General features: G+C 40.5%; 1 protein-coding gene across 1 annotated transcript in view; it reads right to left on the bottom strand.

The window, feature by feature from the left end:
• Window positions 1–19,361, bottom strand: part of LOC123746679 (poly(A)-specific ribonuclease PARN) — a 43,500-nt gene that overhangs the window by 14,974 nt on the left and 9,165 nt on the right. Inside the window, exons 5-9 of the mRNA XM_045728350.2 lie at window positions 15,580–15,674; window positions 12,224–12,505; window positions 7,647–7,849; window positions 3,190–3,377; window positions 994–1,057 (exon numbers count right to left, since the gene is read on the bottom strand). Of these exons, the coding sequence (XP_045584306.1) occupies window positions 994–1,057; window positions 3,190–3,377; window positions 7,647–7,849; window positions 12,224–12,505; window positions 15,580–15,674 (832 nt within the window). The remainder of the gene's footprint in view (window positions 1–993; window positions 1,058–3,189; window positions 3,378–7,646; window positions 7,850–12,223; window positions 12,506–15,579; window positions 15,675–19,361) is intronic.

Genomic DNA, 19,361 nt, shown 5'->3' with positions numbered 1-19,361 from the left:
TGGCAGCCACATCTTCACTACAGTCATTGTAAAGGGACAAGCGCCTGACAGCTGAGTGGACAGCACTTAAAATTTGTAATCTTAAGGTTCCAGGTTTGATCCCCAGTGGAGGCGAAGACAAATGGGCAAAAAGTTTCTTTAACCTTGACGCTCCTGTTCACCTAGCAGTAAATATGTACCTGAGAGTTAGACAGCTGCTATGGGCTGCTTCCTGGAGGGGTGTAACAAAAAGGAGGCCTGGTCGAGGACTGGGCCGCGGGGACGCTAAGCCCCGATATCATCAAGATAACCTCAAGATTGTAATCAATTTCACTTCTCACAACCTTCAACACTAACCATCACCTATCTACAGGTACAGTACCATTGAATTCTATTTTTATATAGATTGTATTCTAAAATTGGTTCTCCAATTCCTGCTCCTATTTTTTACTCCTTTGAACTCTTTAGTCTCACTTCCTTTCACCTTATTCTCACAAAACTTCTCGCATAAAACACTGTTTTTGAAAACTTTCAGAGCCTCAGCTATTGTGGCTCTTGTATAAAACAAATGGAGGGATATTATTTTTTGAATTTTCTTTTTACCCAATTATTTGAGATATATACAAGAGTTGTTACATTCTTGTAGAGCCACTAGTACGCGTAGCGTTTCGGGCAAGTCCTTAATCCTATGGTCCCTGGAATACGATCCCCTGCCGCGAAGAATCGTTTTTTCATCCAAGTACACATTTTACTGTTGCGTTAAACAGAGGCTACAGTTAAGGATTTGTGCCCAGTAAATCCTCCCCGGCCAGGATACGAACCCATGACATAGCGCTCGCGGAACGCCAGGCGAGTGTCTTACCACTACACCACGGAGACTGTGTATTTCTTTATTGCCTTCCTATCTGCACCAAGTTGATGCCTCCCAACTGCATGTGACTGACTGCTGTGCTGTACTTGCAGCTCATGAAACCACTCACAAACAATACAGTACTCACAAAACACTTATCTTACCTGTTTGCATACATGTCCAGGTGTTTTGACTTCACTACAGACTTGTTTTTCCAATTAGATCCATCTGAATAGAAAAATGCATAAAAACATTACAAATCATTAAATAATGACAATTTTCTGTCACACAAACAAAATTTCTAACATTCCAAGAAAAGGCTACCTGGACTACAGGGGCCAGATTCACGAAGCAGTTACGCAAGTACTTACGAATGTGTATATCTTTCTTCAATCTTTGACAGCTTTGGATACATTTATTAAACATTTTACAAGCATGAAAACTTGCCAATCAACTGTTGTTGTTATAAACAGTCTCCTGGTGCTTCGGAGCTCATTAACTGTTTAATAATTGTAAACAAAGCTGCTAAAGATTGAGGAAAGATGTACAGGTTCGTAAGTGCTTGCGTAACTGCTTTGTGAATCTGGCCCCTGGTGCACAATAAAAAATCATTAACATGATGTATCATGAGAACATCACTAGGAGCCGTGTGGAGGATTTGACCCTACTCACTTGGTACTCCCAAGCTAGCACCCTAGACCACTACACCACGACACAGTAAAAGCAGTGCAACCTGGGATTCTACTGAATTCACTATAGTTCGTGAGGCTCCCAACCGAAGCCCAAACCAGGTTTTTTTTACTAGCTACACTAAATGTAAACCTTTAAATAATGAACTTAAAACAAAAAATTCTACAATAAAAGACAATTTTATTTCACCAGGTCAATACAGCATTTCTTAAATCAACCCGTTCTCGCAAATTTAATAAGTCAATATTGACTTATTAGTTGCGTGCATAGGTGACATACTAAACATAATAGTTTCCCTTGAAAAGCTTCATAGAAAACACCGGCCCTACCTAACCTACTTAGTATGTTAAAATAAGCATCTTATAGCTTCGTAATTACAATTGTTACTTAAACTATTATAGGTATAGGTTAGGTAATAATTGTAATTACGAAGCAATAAGATGCTTATCTTAACATACTAAGTAGGTTAGGTAAGGTCGGTGTTTTCTATGAAGCTTTTCAAGGGAAACTATTATGTTAAGTATGTCACCTATGCACATATTTAATAAGTCAATATTGACTTATTAAATTTGCGAGAACGGGTTGCTTAAATTGGCTAAAATATGTAAGCACTTGCAAATAAGGTTGGCCCTTAAGTTTAGATGCGCTGCATCCTCGATATGATCGCTTAGTTAGTTTAGTCATTTATTATGCGCCCCATACCCATCTTTAGGGTGGTGGTGGAAAGGGTTACAGAGGCACATAATGGGTCCAGGAACATATTTCATTTAGCTAAGCAAGTAACAATTTTGTTGGACATTCCAGAAAGCATAAAAAAAAAATTAAGCTACATAAAAATCCAATTCATTCCCAAAGTATACTTATAGATCAGCAACTTACATGTGAGTAACCAAAAATATACACGCTTGACAAGATGTGTGAGATGGGTCTTGTCAGGTAATCTTATCTATATTAGGTCTAATTTGAGACAAACTCACTCGCATCTCATCAACACAAAAATGCCTCTCTCTTCTGATCTTTGATATTTGTCAAGAAGTGAAAATCCCTATTCACAATATGCCTGATTTTTCTTGAATCTTCTCACCACACTCACCGCAGCACCCTTTGGCAACCACTGCCTTACACAGTAACCAAAGGTGGTTACTCAGAAATACCCAAACACAACTTATGTGAAGCAATCTAAGAGCATATGTGACTTGTAAATACATTTACAGTCACAAGTGTAAACCGGACCACACACTAGAAGGTGAAGGGATGACAAGAAATTGTCGTAATTGTCGTCCCTTCACCTTCTAGTGTGTGGTCTGGCCAACAAATTTAAGCCACGTTATTGTGGGAGCCGATCGGCCGAGCGGACAGCACACTGGGCTTGTGATCCTGTGGTCCCGCGTTCGATCCCAGGCGCCGGCGAGAAACAATGGGCAGAGTTTCTTTCACCCTATGCCCCCTGTTACCTAGCAGTAAAATAGGTACCTGGGTGTTAATCAGCTGTCACGGGCTGCTTCCTGGGGGTGGAGGCCTGGTCGAGGACCGGGCCGCGGGGACACTAAAAAAGCCCCGAAATCATCTCAAGATAACCTCAAGATATTGTGACTCATCGCCTGCACAAGTGTAAACCTTTTCACTAGTGAAAACACATTTATGAAGTAACAGTCGAGTGCACCACTTACCCAGCTTCTTCACCATGGTAACGAAACAAACACCAGTCATGAAGGCATCGAAACCTGCGTCATGAGCCTTGCTGTTGCTTCCAGTTTCATAACTCTCATAACCCTCTTCAATCACAAGGTGTGGGGGGTTGAACTTGCTACACACATCACTATACACAGCTCCTAAAGATGTCACTGGAATATCTACACTGAAAAAAGCAACATCAGACATAACTACACAATTTGAAATCAAACACATTTAAACACTCATGCTATCTGAATATAACACATATTACTGGTAATGTACGATGAAATCACAAGAATCTGATGCATCTTCAAGAAAACATTGAGGCCTTACGATGCGATCGAACACATTCCTGGGACCAGATTCATGAAAGCACTTACACAAGTACTTACGAACTTGTACATCTTTTCTTAATCTTTGGCGGCTTTGTTTCCAATTATTAAACAGTTAATGAGCTCCAAAGCACCAGGAGGCTGTTTATAAGAATAACAACAGTTGATTGGGAGATTTTCATGCTTGTAAACTGTTTAATAAATGTAACCAAAACCATCAAAGACTGAGGAAAGATGTACACGTTCGTAAGTGCTTGCGTAAGTGCTTTCGTGAATCTGGCCCCTGAACTCTCCAGGCACACATGCACTCCCGACCGTTAGTATTACTTGTACCTGGGGAGTCAAGGAATGAGAGTTCTATCTCACTCTATGGTCCAATATTTTCTCATTACTGGAAATTAATGGTACATACATCAAATAAACTTAAAAAATTTTAGATATTACAGAATTAATTATTTTACTAATATCTAATGTGTATTTACAGAAGTGAGCAATACACTGTCATATATGCATCATTTCCCCAATCTTATTAAGCATACTGATCTAAATACATTTTTATTTGCAATATATTATATGTTTTCCACTAGAGTTACCACATTACTATTAGTGACCACTCTTTTACCCTCTATGAAAGGTTTCTTCAGTATGTGTGGTGTCATACGAGACCAGCAGCTCCCGTCCCTGTACGCGTGACCAGGATTCTGATCCCTCCTCCAGGAAGCTCATGAAATGCATCATGAGATGTTATTGGCATCGCATCACTTACCAATGCATCATGAGATGTTATTGGCATCTCATCACTTACAATGCATCATGAGATATTATTGGCATCTCATCACTTACCAATGCATCATGAGATATTATTGGCATCTCATCACTTACCAATGCGTCATGAGATATTATTGGCATCTCATCACTTACCAATGCATCATGAGATATTATTGGCATCTCATCACTTACCAATGCATCATGAGATGTTATTGGCATCTCATCACTTACCAATGCGTCATGAGATGCCAATATATGAGGGTACCAAAGAATAATATCTGGGAGCCACAAAGGGGCTCCCAGATAGGGAAATTTCATTATATGTAACCCTACAATATTTACACATTACCACAAGCTCTGTTCTTTGCCTGCTTTAAATTGTATAACAAATGTCCTATTAACACAATTTTTGTTCCTTGGTATTAAGTGTTGTTTTCTGATTACTTATTAATTGGCCAAAGTACAGAAAATGGCTATTATTCCCCTCAAATTTTGCTTTAACCTTTGGCTAAGACACCTTAGGAAAGATGTCTTGAAGTTACAGTACCTGAAGACTGCAACTCACAAAACAATTTAGCATTAGCAACTCTAGGGAATCGGGGGTTAGACAGGGAAGACCAAATGAACAGCTAGGAAACAACCCTAGTCATTTCATCCACCTTTTGGTGACCAGGAACTTTACCTAACGGAAGACAGGGAAGACCCAGGGAACAGCTGGGAAACAACCAGTCATTTCATCCACCTTTTGGTGACCAGGAACTTTACCTAACGGAAGACAGGGAAGACCCAGGGAACAGCTGGGAAACAACCAGTCATTTCATCCACCTTTTGGTGACCAGGAACTTTACCTAACGGAAGACAGGGAAGACCCAGGGAACAGCTGGGAAACAACCAGTCATTTCATCTACCTTTTGGTGACCAGGAACTTTACCTAACGGAAGACAGGAAAGAACCAGGGAACAGCTGGGAAACAACCAGTCATTTTATCCACCTTTTGGTAACTAGAGACTTTGCCTAACTTCTTTTCTGGGTACTCCAGCGATATAAATATTTCATTAGGAAATAAGACCTTATTGACTAACTATGAATAAACAGGTTTATCTTGTTTCTTACATCTTGAGATCTTGAGAGATCTTGAGATCTTGAGAGATCTTGAGATCTACATATACAGTAACCCTGTATATGTTCCATTAGTATGGAAAAATATTAAAATTAACCCTTAGACAGCGGCTATGGAGAAATGGTCATACCTGCCTATTCACAATAAATTTAAAAATTCTAATAAATAGTTTTTCATTATAGAATTATTGATTTGTATGCAGAATGTAAGAAAAATACAAAAATAAGAGAATATCTATAGTTTCACTGGGTGGAGGCGCACTGCAAGGCTACGTCTGGCACTTGTCAAGGCCTGGTGCTCGACTGTGAAGCTTCCTGTTTTATCCTCCGATGTTTCACTAATTGTTTTATCACTTATTTTTTTATTTATATCCACAGAGCTATTATATCCATATGTGCATCATACATGTAAAACCCAGACAAAAATTTTTTAAATCATCATATAATGATGACCGCATTTCCCCAGTAACATTCATGACGATAAATAACCACATTTGTACCATGATATAGTAGCAATTTATTGTCCATGGAGTCAAGGTAAACTCCACTACAGCCACATGGACCTATTATATCCATATTTGCATCATACATGTAAAACCCAGACAATAGTTTGTCAAATCTTCATATGATGATAACCGCACTACCCTGCGACTCAACTATTGATGATAACTGTCTATAGGTTAAACCATGAGCGAACATTACTCTTGAGAACATGTTTATATAAACTAGTGAAAAAATATCAAGGGTTAATAATATTTAATCAATCTTATATACTAGATGGGGTACCCGGAAGTGCCCGAGTTGATCCAGTGCCCAGGGGCCAGATTCACGAAGCAGTTACACAAGCACTTACGAATGTGTACATCTTTTCTCAATCTTTGGCGGCTTTGTTTACAATTATTAAACCATTAATTAGCTCTGAAGCACCAGGAGGCTGTTTATAACAATAACAACAGTTGATAGGCAAGTTTTCATGCTTGTAAACTGTTTAATAAATGTAACCAAAGCCGTCAAAGATTGAGGAAAGGTGTACACGTTCGTAAGTACTTGCGTAACTGCTTTGTGAATCTGACCCCCTGGCCTTCCCTTCACACCTTCTCTATCTTCCACCCACACACACCCACTCATTTTTCCCCCACACACCCTCTCTATATTCCCCGACAAACCCTACCTATTTCCTCCCACATACACTTTGCCTCTTCTCCCTCCTTGCTTACACATGCCCTGTCCTCTGTCTCCTCCCTCCCTCCCTGCCCACACGTACCCTGTCGCCTCCCTCCCTGCCCACACATGCCCTGTCCCTCGTCTCCTCCCTCCCTGCCCACACATGCCCTGTCTTCTCCCTCTCTGCCCTCAGGTGCCCTTACCCCTTCTCCCTCCCTCCCTGCCCACACACACCCCCTTCCCCATCAATGTAACTAAAAAGTTGCAACCAGAATGCAAATCTATAATCTGAACATATGTTTTGAAAGTCAATATCTGAATTCACTATCATTTACACTAATGCTAATGACAATGGACTCGAGGCTAAACATTTCACATCCACAGACTTCATGGAGGAGCATTAGGGCCATGCATGCCAACCCCCCTTATGACACTCCCAATAAAAATCATTAGCCCTGTAAAGTTTAATGAGGTTACCCCCTAGGGGTCTGGCCTCCAACATCGAACAGACGAACAAGACAGACATTCTCTCTTATAGATATAGATACAGAAGTTGTCCGTCTCGAAGATGAACCGCGTGAGATCTAGAATAATCCCATACGAGAACACAGCTACATTATTGAGAGTCGGTAGAAGCTGAATCAGAGCAGCTATGTGGAGTTTGAGGCAGCTGGTCAGGGAAGCTAGGCCTCTCACCACTGTGACAGAGGTTGGACAAAAATCAAATAGTCCATCTGTTCAAATCTGCCAGTCAGAGTGTAGGTCAATGACTATTTTTCCATCAATGTTAGTTTCCACATACAAGGCCCAATACAGTATGTGAAAAATTTAACCATTTATAGTAAGATGTTAAATTTTCAAATTAATCTTGATTTGATTATATATTTTAATACATTTTCTGAAATATATTGCATTTGAGATCAGTAAACAACAAACTGTTGCCTTTACCCAGAATTACAATATAAAAGTGTCTTTTTCAATCATTTAGGATTTCTATGAAGAGATAATTATATTAAAATTAAGAGATAATAATTTAAGAACCTAAAACAGAGCCCCCAAAAATAACATACCAGAAAGGAGGATCCTTTGCTAGAAGTTTGGTATCATATACAGTGGGAATATTGCACTTGACAAGAGACTTGAACTGCTCCAGTTTCTCGGGCAGAGGCTGAACCATCTTTTCCATCATATGCAATAGGTCTAAAACCAAATTGTGACCCACAATTGGTTTTCCAACTTCTAAAATCTTGCGTACCACATGGGTAAAACCGATCTGAAAGGGATTTGTTGCAATAGAAAAATACCATATAGGTTTATAATATGACTAGCGAGACAAAATGACTAAAAAATGCATTTAGGCTATGCTCATGTACAATAAATATGTAAAAATGGGACTGCAAAGAAGGAAATGCAGTTCAGATTCCAGGATGGTATATAGAGAATAGACCTAGCTTCAGTGTGTTTACACAGAACTATTTGTAATATTTTCTGATGTGTCTACCCACTCATTCAAAGGCGTTTAGGAGGCAACACTGACAGAGGGATAGATTGTGGCCGATTTTCTACTCATTTGTTACTGTCTGTTACCATTTTCATAATTCAGAATAGAGTACATACAATCTTTGCCTATAAAGTATGCATTTTAAATATATCTCTCAGAGAAAATCTTTGGAGCAGGACAGTGGGATCGAATCGGCATCTTGGGTCACCCCAGATGCACATCTTCTAATGGACCATATGCTCAGAAGTTACACAACCAACTTCCCTCTATAGAGGGTCTTTTGCTTAATGGGGAACAATTGTTTATATCCCCCTTCTATGCATGATTATGATCACTCAGCTCCTCTCCTGCAAGCTCGGTTCAGGGTCCCATTAAATTTCTCAGAATGGTTGTATTGCCAGAGGTTCCCATCTTCATGCACTTCGCCTTCACTGGCTTGTGTGGACTTGTTTTGGTACCTACTGCACAATGTGAACTTTTTCATTGATGGACTCTTTCTTTTTTTTTAATTTGAGTCTGTTTCAACTTATTGGTCATGGTGTGAGGTTCCAGGTTCATCTTGGCTGGCTGACAACCCTCTCATTTCTTTAGGGGCTTGGCAGGGGTTCTGTCTAATCTGCATGCTTTATTGGCAGGAAGTGAGCTCTGTCTTTTAGGTGTTCTTAGGAGGGGCACTGTACTCTTCACTTTGGGGGGACTGTGTTTGCTCTGGCACTCCACAAGGATGTGGGCAAGTGGCAGCTTCATATGCAGCTGCCTGTGTTGACCAGGGCTTTTATTGTGGAAGACCACAACGTGCGTACTCTATTAGTGGCAGTCTTATGGGTCTGGTTCCTCATGGAGGGGCTTTCTGGCTAGTGCCACAAAGATGCGACTTCACTTAGTTTTCCCTCGGGTGTGGAGGCCTTGTGGCTTGTAGTTCCGACAGTGGCAGCTTTGCCAAAGATGCTCGATTCTATCCTTCAGGTGGTAGAGATGTTCGACTTGGCCCACTTTGCATGTCGACAGGTTGTGTTCGCCAAGTCTTTAGGTTCAACTTGATCCTTAACACTTTAACATGGTAATGACGCAGTATGGCATAAAAAATTTAGTAGACGAATGTCCAGTAATGACGCAGTATGGCGTCAAAAATTAAAAAATTTGGCCTGCTTTTGGCTTGGCTGTGAGTAGGACGTGCCGCATGGCAACACATGGCATGCTTTCGTCTTGTCTGCGGGTGGAGTGCAGTGTTTTTTTATATTACAGTATATGTATATACTCCTGTAGGGAATTCTATTGCATTTTTTATATTATATGCATATTCTCCTGTAGGGAATTGCGCTCACATTGATACCAAAATGAAAGACCCATGACGAGAATTGAGGTGACCAAAGTGAAAAGAGTGAACACATTTTATTGCTCTTGGACGCCCCGGGTAACGCGCTCTCACGTTCTCTGTTTGGTGCGAGTGGTACGCTGGGCTTTTGGACTTTATATGCATTTAGTACTGTAGAGAATTCTATTACGAACACATTGATACCAAACGGAAAACCCTAGGACGAGAATTGAGATGACAAAGTTGAAAAGAATATACACTTTTCAGTATTACCGCACGCTTCTGTAGAATGCCAGGCGCACCTTGGGGTGGTGAGGCACTCGCTCGCCTAGCGGACTAAAGTATTAATCCTTTTGTCTGTGTCTTCTTTTTTTTGCCTCGGCTCTTTCTTGAGGATGAAGTGTCCCAGATTTTGCCTGTTGCTGCTTTTTGTATCTTCAGGATTCTACCTATGCTGTTCGGACGCTGTCTGAAAAGGTTTGGGTCTCGCCTGCTGGGGAGATCGAGTTAGGCCCTCGGGGGAACCAGATTCTCGGGCTGTTACGCTTCCTTTCGAGTTAATTTTCAGCTTGATATCATAACTACGCATAAGCGTTGGGTTGGTTCTGTTCATGGTTCACACTTGCCCTTTCACAATTTTCCCATTTGGCGCGACTGTAAGGTAAATTTGGGACATTTTGCTAGCTCCTGATCTCATGATTTGGGAGCTTTTCAGGTAGTTTCCTTCAGCCTGTGGTGGGGTCGGGTCTTCCAGTTCAAATTTCCTCCTCAGCTTTGCGGGTTGGCTGGACTTGGGTATGTATGAGTTGACCTCATTCTTTCGGTGAGTGTCCTGGTTCTGAAGCAGGATTGGGTTGACATGTACATCCTCAACCTTTGTAATTGCTACCTTCCTTTCCTGACTTTCTGGATGACTACCTTAGCCTTTGTTCAATTGGTATTACAGGTGGATACTTGGATTCTGTCCTTGAACCTCAGTTCAAGGATGCATACTTACATATCCTGACCCATCCAGGGTTCAGGGACTGGTTGGGTTTTGTTGTGGGGCTTCAGGCTTACTGCTTCAGGGTTCTGTCCTTCAGTTTGACTCTTGCTCTGTGTGTTTACCAGGTTAGCATGGGTCATTGGAACTGCTCCATCTCTTGGGGGTTCGTGTGCAGGCCTACCTCAACAACTGGCTGGTTTGGACTCCCAGTTGATAAACATGTCCGATGACCAGGGATCTGATTCTTTCCCAGCTTGCTGGGTTTGGGGTCCAGGGGAACAGGCAGAAGTTCCAGTTGGTTCTGTCCCAGAGTTGGAATTGGCTGGGCCTAGTTTTGGACTTTTGATCAGTATCTCTGTTCCTGCTTCCAGCAGCTTTGCTCTGCCTACAGCTTTGTAGCCATCAAGCGTTGAATTAACCCCAGGTGATTCATCGGTTGCTCATGAGGTTGTGCGGGGACCTGAACTTTGCCTGTGTGTTTTACCCACTAAGCACGATTTGGCTCCAGGCAATGTTCCAGTTTCCCAGTTTCTGCGTATTTTGCCCCTCCCAAGACTGGCAGGTTCAGTCCCTGTCAGTTCTTTGTCGAGTCTTACTTTGCCGATTTACTCTTCAGGCTTTTCAGGGTTGGGTTCCATGGGGTCATCCTACCCTATTATTGTGTGTGTTCACAGAAGCCTCTGCTCTAGGTTGGGGTTTCATGGCCAGTGCTCACCCGGCTGCCCAGAATCAGTGGTTGCGTCTGTTCCTTAAGGCACACAGTACTGTGTACAGTATGTGTACACAGTATGTCGGGATGGGGTTCTGGGAGTTGTTCTACTCCCGAAACCAGGCCCGAGGCCAGGCTTGACTTGTGAGAGCTTGGTCCACCAAGCTGTTGCTTGGAGCGGCCCGCAGGCCCACATATCCACCACAGCTCGGTTAGTTCAGCACTTCTTGAAGAAAACTATCTAGCTTTCTCGGATGTCCACAGTTGTTCCGACAATATCAACACCAACTTCCATGTTAATCAAAGTGAATCCCTAGATATTAAAGAGAGTACAGTACTTTATTTCATATATAATTAACATTACAAAATTATTATTACACAAAGAAATTACATTAATGGGATAAATCAGTATGAGCCATGAGGAGAATTGGAACCTAGGTGCTGGATTACTCCCAAGCCTGCTCTAAACACATTCGAATCCCAGGTTGCAACGCTTGACCATGTCGTAGTGTAGTGGTCTAGGGCGTGCCTGGGAGTACCCAGGTTATCTGGAATTTAGGTTATCTTGAGATGATTTCGGGATTTAGCGTCCCCTCGACCTGGTCCTCAACCAGGCCTCCTTTTTGTTACACACCCCAAGGCAGCAGCCCATAGCAGCTGTCTAACTCCCAGGTACTGTACCTATTTACTGCTAGGTAACAGGAGCATCAGGGTGAAAGAAACATTTTGCCCATTTGTCTCCGCCTCCACCGGGAATCGAACCCAGAACCTCAGGACTACGAATCTGAAGCGCTGTCCACTCAGCTGTCAGGCACCCAGCACATAGGTCCAAAGCCTCTTCATGGCTCCTAATGATTGTCTCAAAATTATTATTATGAAATTATTGTGCAATACTTTATTAATGTCCATACATTGGAAAGGGCATTATTTCCATTAGAAGATAATGAAAATTAGAGTACAGTATATAGAATACTGTACGGGGACATTATAACCGCTATATTTTCTTCTCCGAGGCTATGGGTCCCTACACTTGCACCAGTGGTGGTACCCCTTTTAGGTTTAAAAAAAAAAAAAGTATATAGAATTGTATTATTTCATAAAAGCCAATTATAAAATATTGTTTGTAAGTAAACTAACCTTTTCATCTAATATCTGCTCTCGTTCATCTTCAAGAAACTTGATTCGAGATTCCTTCGAATCAAATTTCCTTATCTCCACATTTCTTTCACCATCTGTTGGTACAATGCGAACAAGAATATTTTTGAACTTCGCTGCAATATTGTTATATAAAATCTTGCGAAAAAATGGAGAAATATTGGTTCCAGGCAGTACGAGAACATCCCGTGTCTTGTCCGCCATGAACTCTTCCATTAATGCTTCGGTCTCTTCCAAGAACTTTTTTGCACTTTCTTCTGTTACCTGAGAAGAACCAACAGAAAAATTAACTAATAGGAACATGCATACAGAAAAAATACCATCAGTTTCATCACAAATATTTCACTCCTCAATTTTAATGCCATATATAAAATAAATATAGCATGAATTTCTTTCTCTCTCTTAAGCTTAAGAGAATTGTAAACTTTATGAAATGTCTCGAAAGTCTTGAATTCAGTTTAAATGTTTAAATATGGGTTTTTAACTTTGATAAGGGCATAGTTACTTCCAAGTATATTTACTGTTAGGATTCTGTTAGGATATTTAGGGTTAGGATAAATAGAACTCCAAAAAAAGGAAACCATTGTGAACAAGTTCCTAGTACCTCTGCAATTTACCTTCCATTTATATTTATATATATAAAAGTGACTCAAACCCAGACCGCCAGGAGCACAATGCAACTGGTGTACATGGTACCTCAACCACTTGACCATCAGTGACCGTACAAAAGACGACGGTAGCCGAGGCTATTTCCCCACCGCCCCGAGGGCACTTTGATAGTAATCTTGGGCATAGTTATTTCATCAAATCACCTCACTTTGTGGGGCCACGTGAGCAACACAAATGCGAACAAGCTTGAATGGTCCCCAAGCATATATGCGAATGAAAACTCCACACCCCAGTTTGGAGCGGTGGGGAAATCGTCTTTTGTACGGTCACTGATGGTCAAGTGGTCAAGTAATGACAGTTGGCAGATATTACCTCAACAATGATGACAATTCCAAATCTAAAAAAAAAAAAAAAAGGAGGGGGGTCGTGAAAAAGTCAATATGTAAAAAAAAAAAAGGCAAAAAATTAATATGTAAATGTGTGGAATATGGCAAATAGGATACTGGGGTTCATGTCAAGATATCTAATGAGAAAATCAACTGGAGCTCTGAGGTGACTCGAACCCACAACCAAGGCACTCCCAGCCCCTCACCTTACCACTGTACCACCCTGACTTGTTACAAAGTTCTACAACCAGGATTCCACCGAAACCTCTGGAAGTCTGGAGGCTTCTACTGAAGCCAACCCAAGTTTTATGTATAACCTTCCAAGCACTTGGGAGTCGGTAAACTAGTTCATTCACCGTAAGCCCAACTTCATATACACAATGAAAATTAACTGGAGCTCTGAGGTGACTCGAATCCACAACCAAAATTGGTAGAATCTTGGTTGTATAACTTTCATCAAGTCAGGGTGGTACAGTGGTAATGTGAGTGGCTGGGAGTACATTGGTTACAGGTTCGAGTCACATCAGAGCTCCATTTGATTTTCTCATTGGTATGTATCACGTTAATATGATTTCATTGTGTAGCTCAAGATATCTAATGTTATTCTTCAGCTTTATCTTGGCCTTGTTAGGCTGCAATTAGAGCATCTGGTACTAGTATGCAGTTTTTGTCACAGTACTGGTACCTTAAAACCAATATTAATTCCCTTGAACGTGTAGAGAAAAGGATGACAACGTTAATCCCAGATATTAGAAACCACATAAATGAACAGATTAGAAAGCATAATTTTACATTCTCTAGAAAGGCGAAGAGTATGGGATAACATGACTGAAGTACAGTATTATAATCAAATATATGAAAGGGTAAAATAAAGGGGATGTTAGTAAGGCATTAAGAATGTCAACACAAAATACAACACTAAACAATGGATATAAATTGGAAAATTTCAGATTCAGAAAAGACATGGACAGGTATTAGTTTGGAAATAGACTTGTTGATTTATGGAACAAATTTCTGAGTAACATAATCGTGGAATCACTGGATTGTTACTATCGTAGGTTGAAACATGCATACACAGTGTATGAATGAGTTTAGTTGGGTGAGCCCGTGTGAATCGGGAGCCGTCTCACACGGGCTAATAGGCTGCTGCAGTTTTCTTTCTTATCTTCTTCTTATGAAAGTATTTTATCCAATTAATCATTCCATTGTTTATATATATTAACCAACTGGTTATAAAGTATTTGTAATTATCTAAAAAGCTTTGCCTCTCCTGTGTTAAAATTGTCAAATATTTGATATTTACAACACATGTGGAAGCTTTCAGAATACATCACAGCTGATTATCACTGCTTACAACACATGTGGATGCTTCAGAATTCATTGGTGATATGGTCACTACATACAAAATAATAACAGAAATTGATAAAATTGATACGGAGAAATTCCTGAGATCTGGAACTTCAAGAACCAGAGTCATAGATTTAAATTAACTAAACAAAGCTGCCAAAGAAATATATGAAAATTAACTTTCACAAACAGTGGTAGACGGTTGAAACAAGTTAGGCGAGGTGGTGGTGGAGGCCAAAACCGTCAGTAGTTGCAAAGTGTTATATGACAAAGAGTACTGGGAAGACGGGACACCACAAGCACAGCTCTCATGCTGTAACTACACTTAGGTAATTACAGCTGACCATCACTGTCCCGCAACATGGTGACCAAGTGACAGTAAGATCAGTCTTCCACCGATTGTGAAATGTCAATCTGGAGCTAGTTGACATTTTATCCAAAATCCACAACTAAGATTATATTGAATTGATTTTTCATAGAACTTAAAAATTCCTCCAGTTAAATAACAAATAGATCATTATGCAAAAATAGTGCACTAAAAGCTAAACAATCATTAATACAATAACAACAATTTAATTACTAGATAGCATTGGTACAAAGTTTTCACCCCCCGGTCGCTCCTGGACTTGTGATCCTGTGGTCCTGGGTTCGATCCCAGGCGCCGGCGAGAAACAATGGGCAGAGTTTCTTTCACCCTATGCCCCTGTTACCTAGCAGTAAAACAGGTACCTGGGTGTTAGTCAGCTGTCACAGGCTGCTTCCTGGGGGTGGAGGCCTGATCGAGGACCGGGCCGCGGGGACACTAAAAAGCCCCGAAATCATCTCAAGATAACCTCAAGATAACCTCAAGATAACCTCAAGATAACCTCAAGATAGCCCCTCCCTAATAGAGCAACACAAATAGTAACACATTACCAAACAGCAATAGTGTGTTGAACCTCTCATTAATTTGTGATTAAATAATACAATTAAAACAAACTTCACCTGCATGCTTACCTTAATTGGAGACGGTGCCTGTGGTTCTAAGGACTGGTTTGCATAGTCTAGTCTCTTATTAGCTTCATCAACCAGAGACAAGTAGGAAAGACCACCTGTAAAAAAAAATGTATTTTATATACTACATTATACAACAACGATCATGAAAACAATAATCAAAGTATGCAGAAAAACCACACTGAAAAATAAAAAATGCTAAATGTGTTTTCGACTTACAGGTCTTCATCAGCACTAGACAAAAATTCTAGCTCTAGATTTTTGTCTAGCCCTAGACGGGAGCCGGTCGGCCGAGCGGACAGCACGCTGGACTTGTGATCCTGTGGTCCCGGGTTCGATCCCGGGCGCCAGCGAGAAACAATGGGCAGAGTTTCTTTCACCCTATGCCCCTGTTACCTAGCAGTAAAATAGGTACCTGGGTGTTAGTCAGCTGTCACAGGCTGCTTCCTGGGGGTGGAGGCCTGGTCAAGGACCAGGCCACGGGGACACTAAAGCCCCAAAATCATCTCTAGATAACCTCTAGATAACCTCTAGCCCTGATAAAGACCTGATGGTCAAAAACATGTTCAGCATTCTTTTATTTTTCAATGTGGTTTTTTCCGCATACATTATATACTTTATACTATATTACTATATACAAATTTTAATGTTATTCAAGATTATTCATAGAATATGCACATGAACATAAAGAAATTATTCCTATAACGCAGTAAACAAAGAAACATTTACATATTTGATAACCATTATTAACCCATTTCTCCCTTGCATATGGTTGGGAGGTATCAGCCCAGATGAAATAGAAGAGGCATATTGTATAATACAACAAAAATAAAAAAACAAAAACAATTTAAAGCTACAGCACTCAGGAGGTTATCTTGAGATGATTTCGGGGCTTTAGTGTCCCCGCGGCCCGGTCCTCGACCAGGCCTCCACCCCCAGGAAGCAGCCCGTGACAACTGACTAACACCCAGGTACCTATTTTACTGGTAGGTAACAGGGGCATAGGGTGAAAGAAACTCTGCCCATTGTTTCTCGCCGGCGCCTGGGATCGAACCTAGGACCACAGCATCACAAGTCCAGCGTGCTGTCCGCTCGACCGACCGGCTCCCCAGCTCTCCCCAGGAGAGCTAATCTACTCACTATATCTTCCACATTATACACTGCATCACCATGTATCACCATGCATCACCATCACCATCACAATCCAGCAAAACGTCCACACCACTGCCCCAATGTATCACATAACTACATCAACAACATCTTTTTTTTTGTCCCACCAGTTATTAAAAATAAGTAAAACATTTAGTCGCTCATTTAAACAGACTGATTCCAATTAACCATTTCCCTAACACTTTTTGTGCATTATCCACTCTAAATCTCTGCTTCCACACTCGCCATTCCACCGCACAAACTCTTAGTACTCGTACATAAAGTGATAGAAACAAACTATATTGGGATTAAAAATGTGAACTTTTGCCCATAAGCAAGTGCCTATGCTTATTAATATTGAAAAATGAAAACCAAAAGTAACCATTAGACACCCACCCACAAATCTGAAAATAAAAGAATTGGCGAAGTTTCGATCCGTCCTGGACCATTGGACCGTCCTGGACCTGGACCATAAAAGAATTGGCGAAGTTTCGATCCGTCCTGGACCATTATCAAGTCTTGTAATCATTCAGGAAAGACCAAATCATCATCAATTTTTATGTTGTTAGACCTGTCGATTGGGTGTCTAATTTTCAGCCATGTTATTGTGACATTGTCTAAATGCAATCATCAAAAATCTCTATTAATTCAAAAACTTAACCTGCCCAGAGAATAACTGAACATATTTTATGCCAAATAATGTGTTTATATGGACTACATTCATTCTAGGATATTTTAGGTAAGGCCTTGGATGCATGAACAAAGACTAGGACAGAAGACTGTATTTTTCACTGATTTACTTTGTTTCAATTTTAAAAGTAAGAAGTGAATTTATCTACATACAACTCACCATGTTTAATTTGTGTATATACCAGTATGCCACTCAGTCATCACATGTACAACAGTAACTTTTGGAGGATGGCTTACATCATATCTGCCTAGCATGGTATTCATTTTCTACCATAAACTTTAAAATCTTCACCACTTTATTACCATTCATTTCTTCAACATGACCAAACAACCTCAAGCTTTTCTCAATCTTATGATTTACTGACTTCTACCACTGCACATCTTGCTAGGAATTCATCAATCCTTACTTTATCCTCTTAACACCAGAAATGCATCTCAGATTGTCCAATTCTACTACACTAACTTATGTTAATGCCCTAGTCACACCAGGGTGACAGCTTCTCCTGCCGTATCAACCTACCATGGCTTTGCGCCCTGGTGAGGCCACTCCAGACCGACAACCAGAGTGCAACTCCATAGTCTCCCGAGACTGGTGGCTGCCTACTACTATTAGTCACACCAGCACCTATCATCCACAGAAATAGTAAATCTCTCATATCCAAGAACAGGATGCCTGTAATTAGGCTTATTGAGGTTCCCCCTACCCCTAGGCCAACTACTGACAACCTCCTGGGTGCAACCCACAACAGTTGCCTAAACTCCCAGGGTACTTATTTACTGCTAAGTGAACGGAGGCATTAGGTGGCAGCAAATGTGCCCAACCTTCTCTGTCCTGCCCATGAACTGAACCTGGATCCTTTGAGTATGAGCCGAGGCTGTTGGCCACTAACCTGCACGACTCCAGCCACACATTAATTCATACTGATTTACGCTGTCTCAAATTCTAAACAAATTCCTCTTGTCAGTTACAGAGGCCAGGCAATTTAAACCGACTGAAAAATTCTAGAAATTCTCCAGTTTCTCCTATTCCATATGCTGTTTAATTCTTTGTCCACATTTACTCTTGGTAAAATCCTTGTATATTTATATTAAAAGTTTTTCACTTACACAATATGGTCTGAGACTCAAAATGCCTACAGAAATGTACCTCGTCAATTATTTAGACAGGCTAATATACGCAAAACATTCTGAATACTCAATAATTTTGGTACACTTTTGAGAATGTATTTTTCATACAGTACTGTACTCACTATAGAGCTTCAAATAAGCTTATTTCATCTATAACTGTACTTGCTAAGCTTGCTCAACAACTAAATCCAAGGCCAATTTCTCCAGCTGTCTATTCTCTGTAATGGATACACTGTATGCAGTACCAGTATAGCTTTAAACTCAAATATGTGATTACAAATTATGTGATTAATAGAGTTAAAAATAATCCATTTAACTCTCGAAATGTAGTCATCATTTTTTTATCTCCTAGGCCACTGCAGTTATCATTTGCTAATTTTCGTTATTTTTGCTCAGTTTTTATATCAATGTCAACATTGTAACACTGTATTTCATTTTTATTGATGCAATGGATTTAACCAAGATATAAACACATTTTGCATTCGATTTGTAATTGCTTACTTTGTGACGAGGTTATCATGTACTCTACTAGGGGCCTCTGGTTTTCATCAAATACGATTTCGTGTTTAATGCCAATACTGTATATGAATCCATGCCTGGACGACACACACAGCCAGAATAACGGCATAAAAGTGGGATGCAAGACACCTCCTTCGAGCTGTACCAGGAACAAGTTTACAAGCAATTTAGGTGTACACATTGCATTACATTTTAGGCCTATGTACAGTACTCGTTCTTTTTGTCCATTATGTGTAACGTACACAAATCAAGTCATAAAGTTTGAAAAGTGTAGCGTTTGCATGAATAAGTGAAGCAGT

The sequence above is a fragment of the Procambarus clarkii genome, chromosome 85, assembly GCF_040958095.1.
Source record: "Procambarus clarkii isolate CNS0578487 chromosome 85, FALCON_Pclarkii_2.0, whole genome shotgun sequence".
Classification (NCBI taxonomy): domain Eukaryota; kingdom Metazoa; phylum Arthropoda; class Malacostraca; order Decapoda; family Cambaridae; genus Procambarus; species Procambarus clarkii.
Note: the sequence above shows the minus strand (reverse complement) of the source record. Positions and strands in the feature narration are given on the sequence as shown.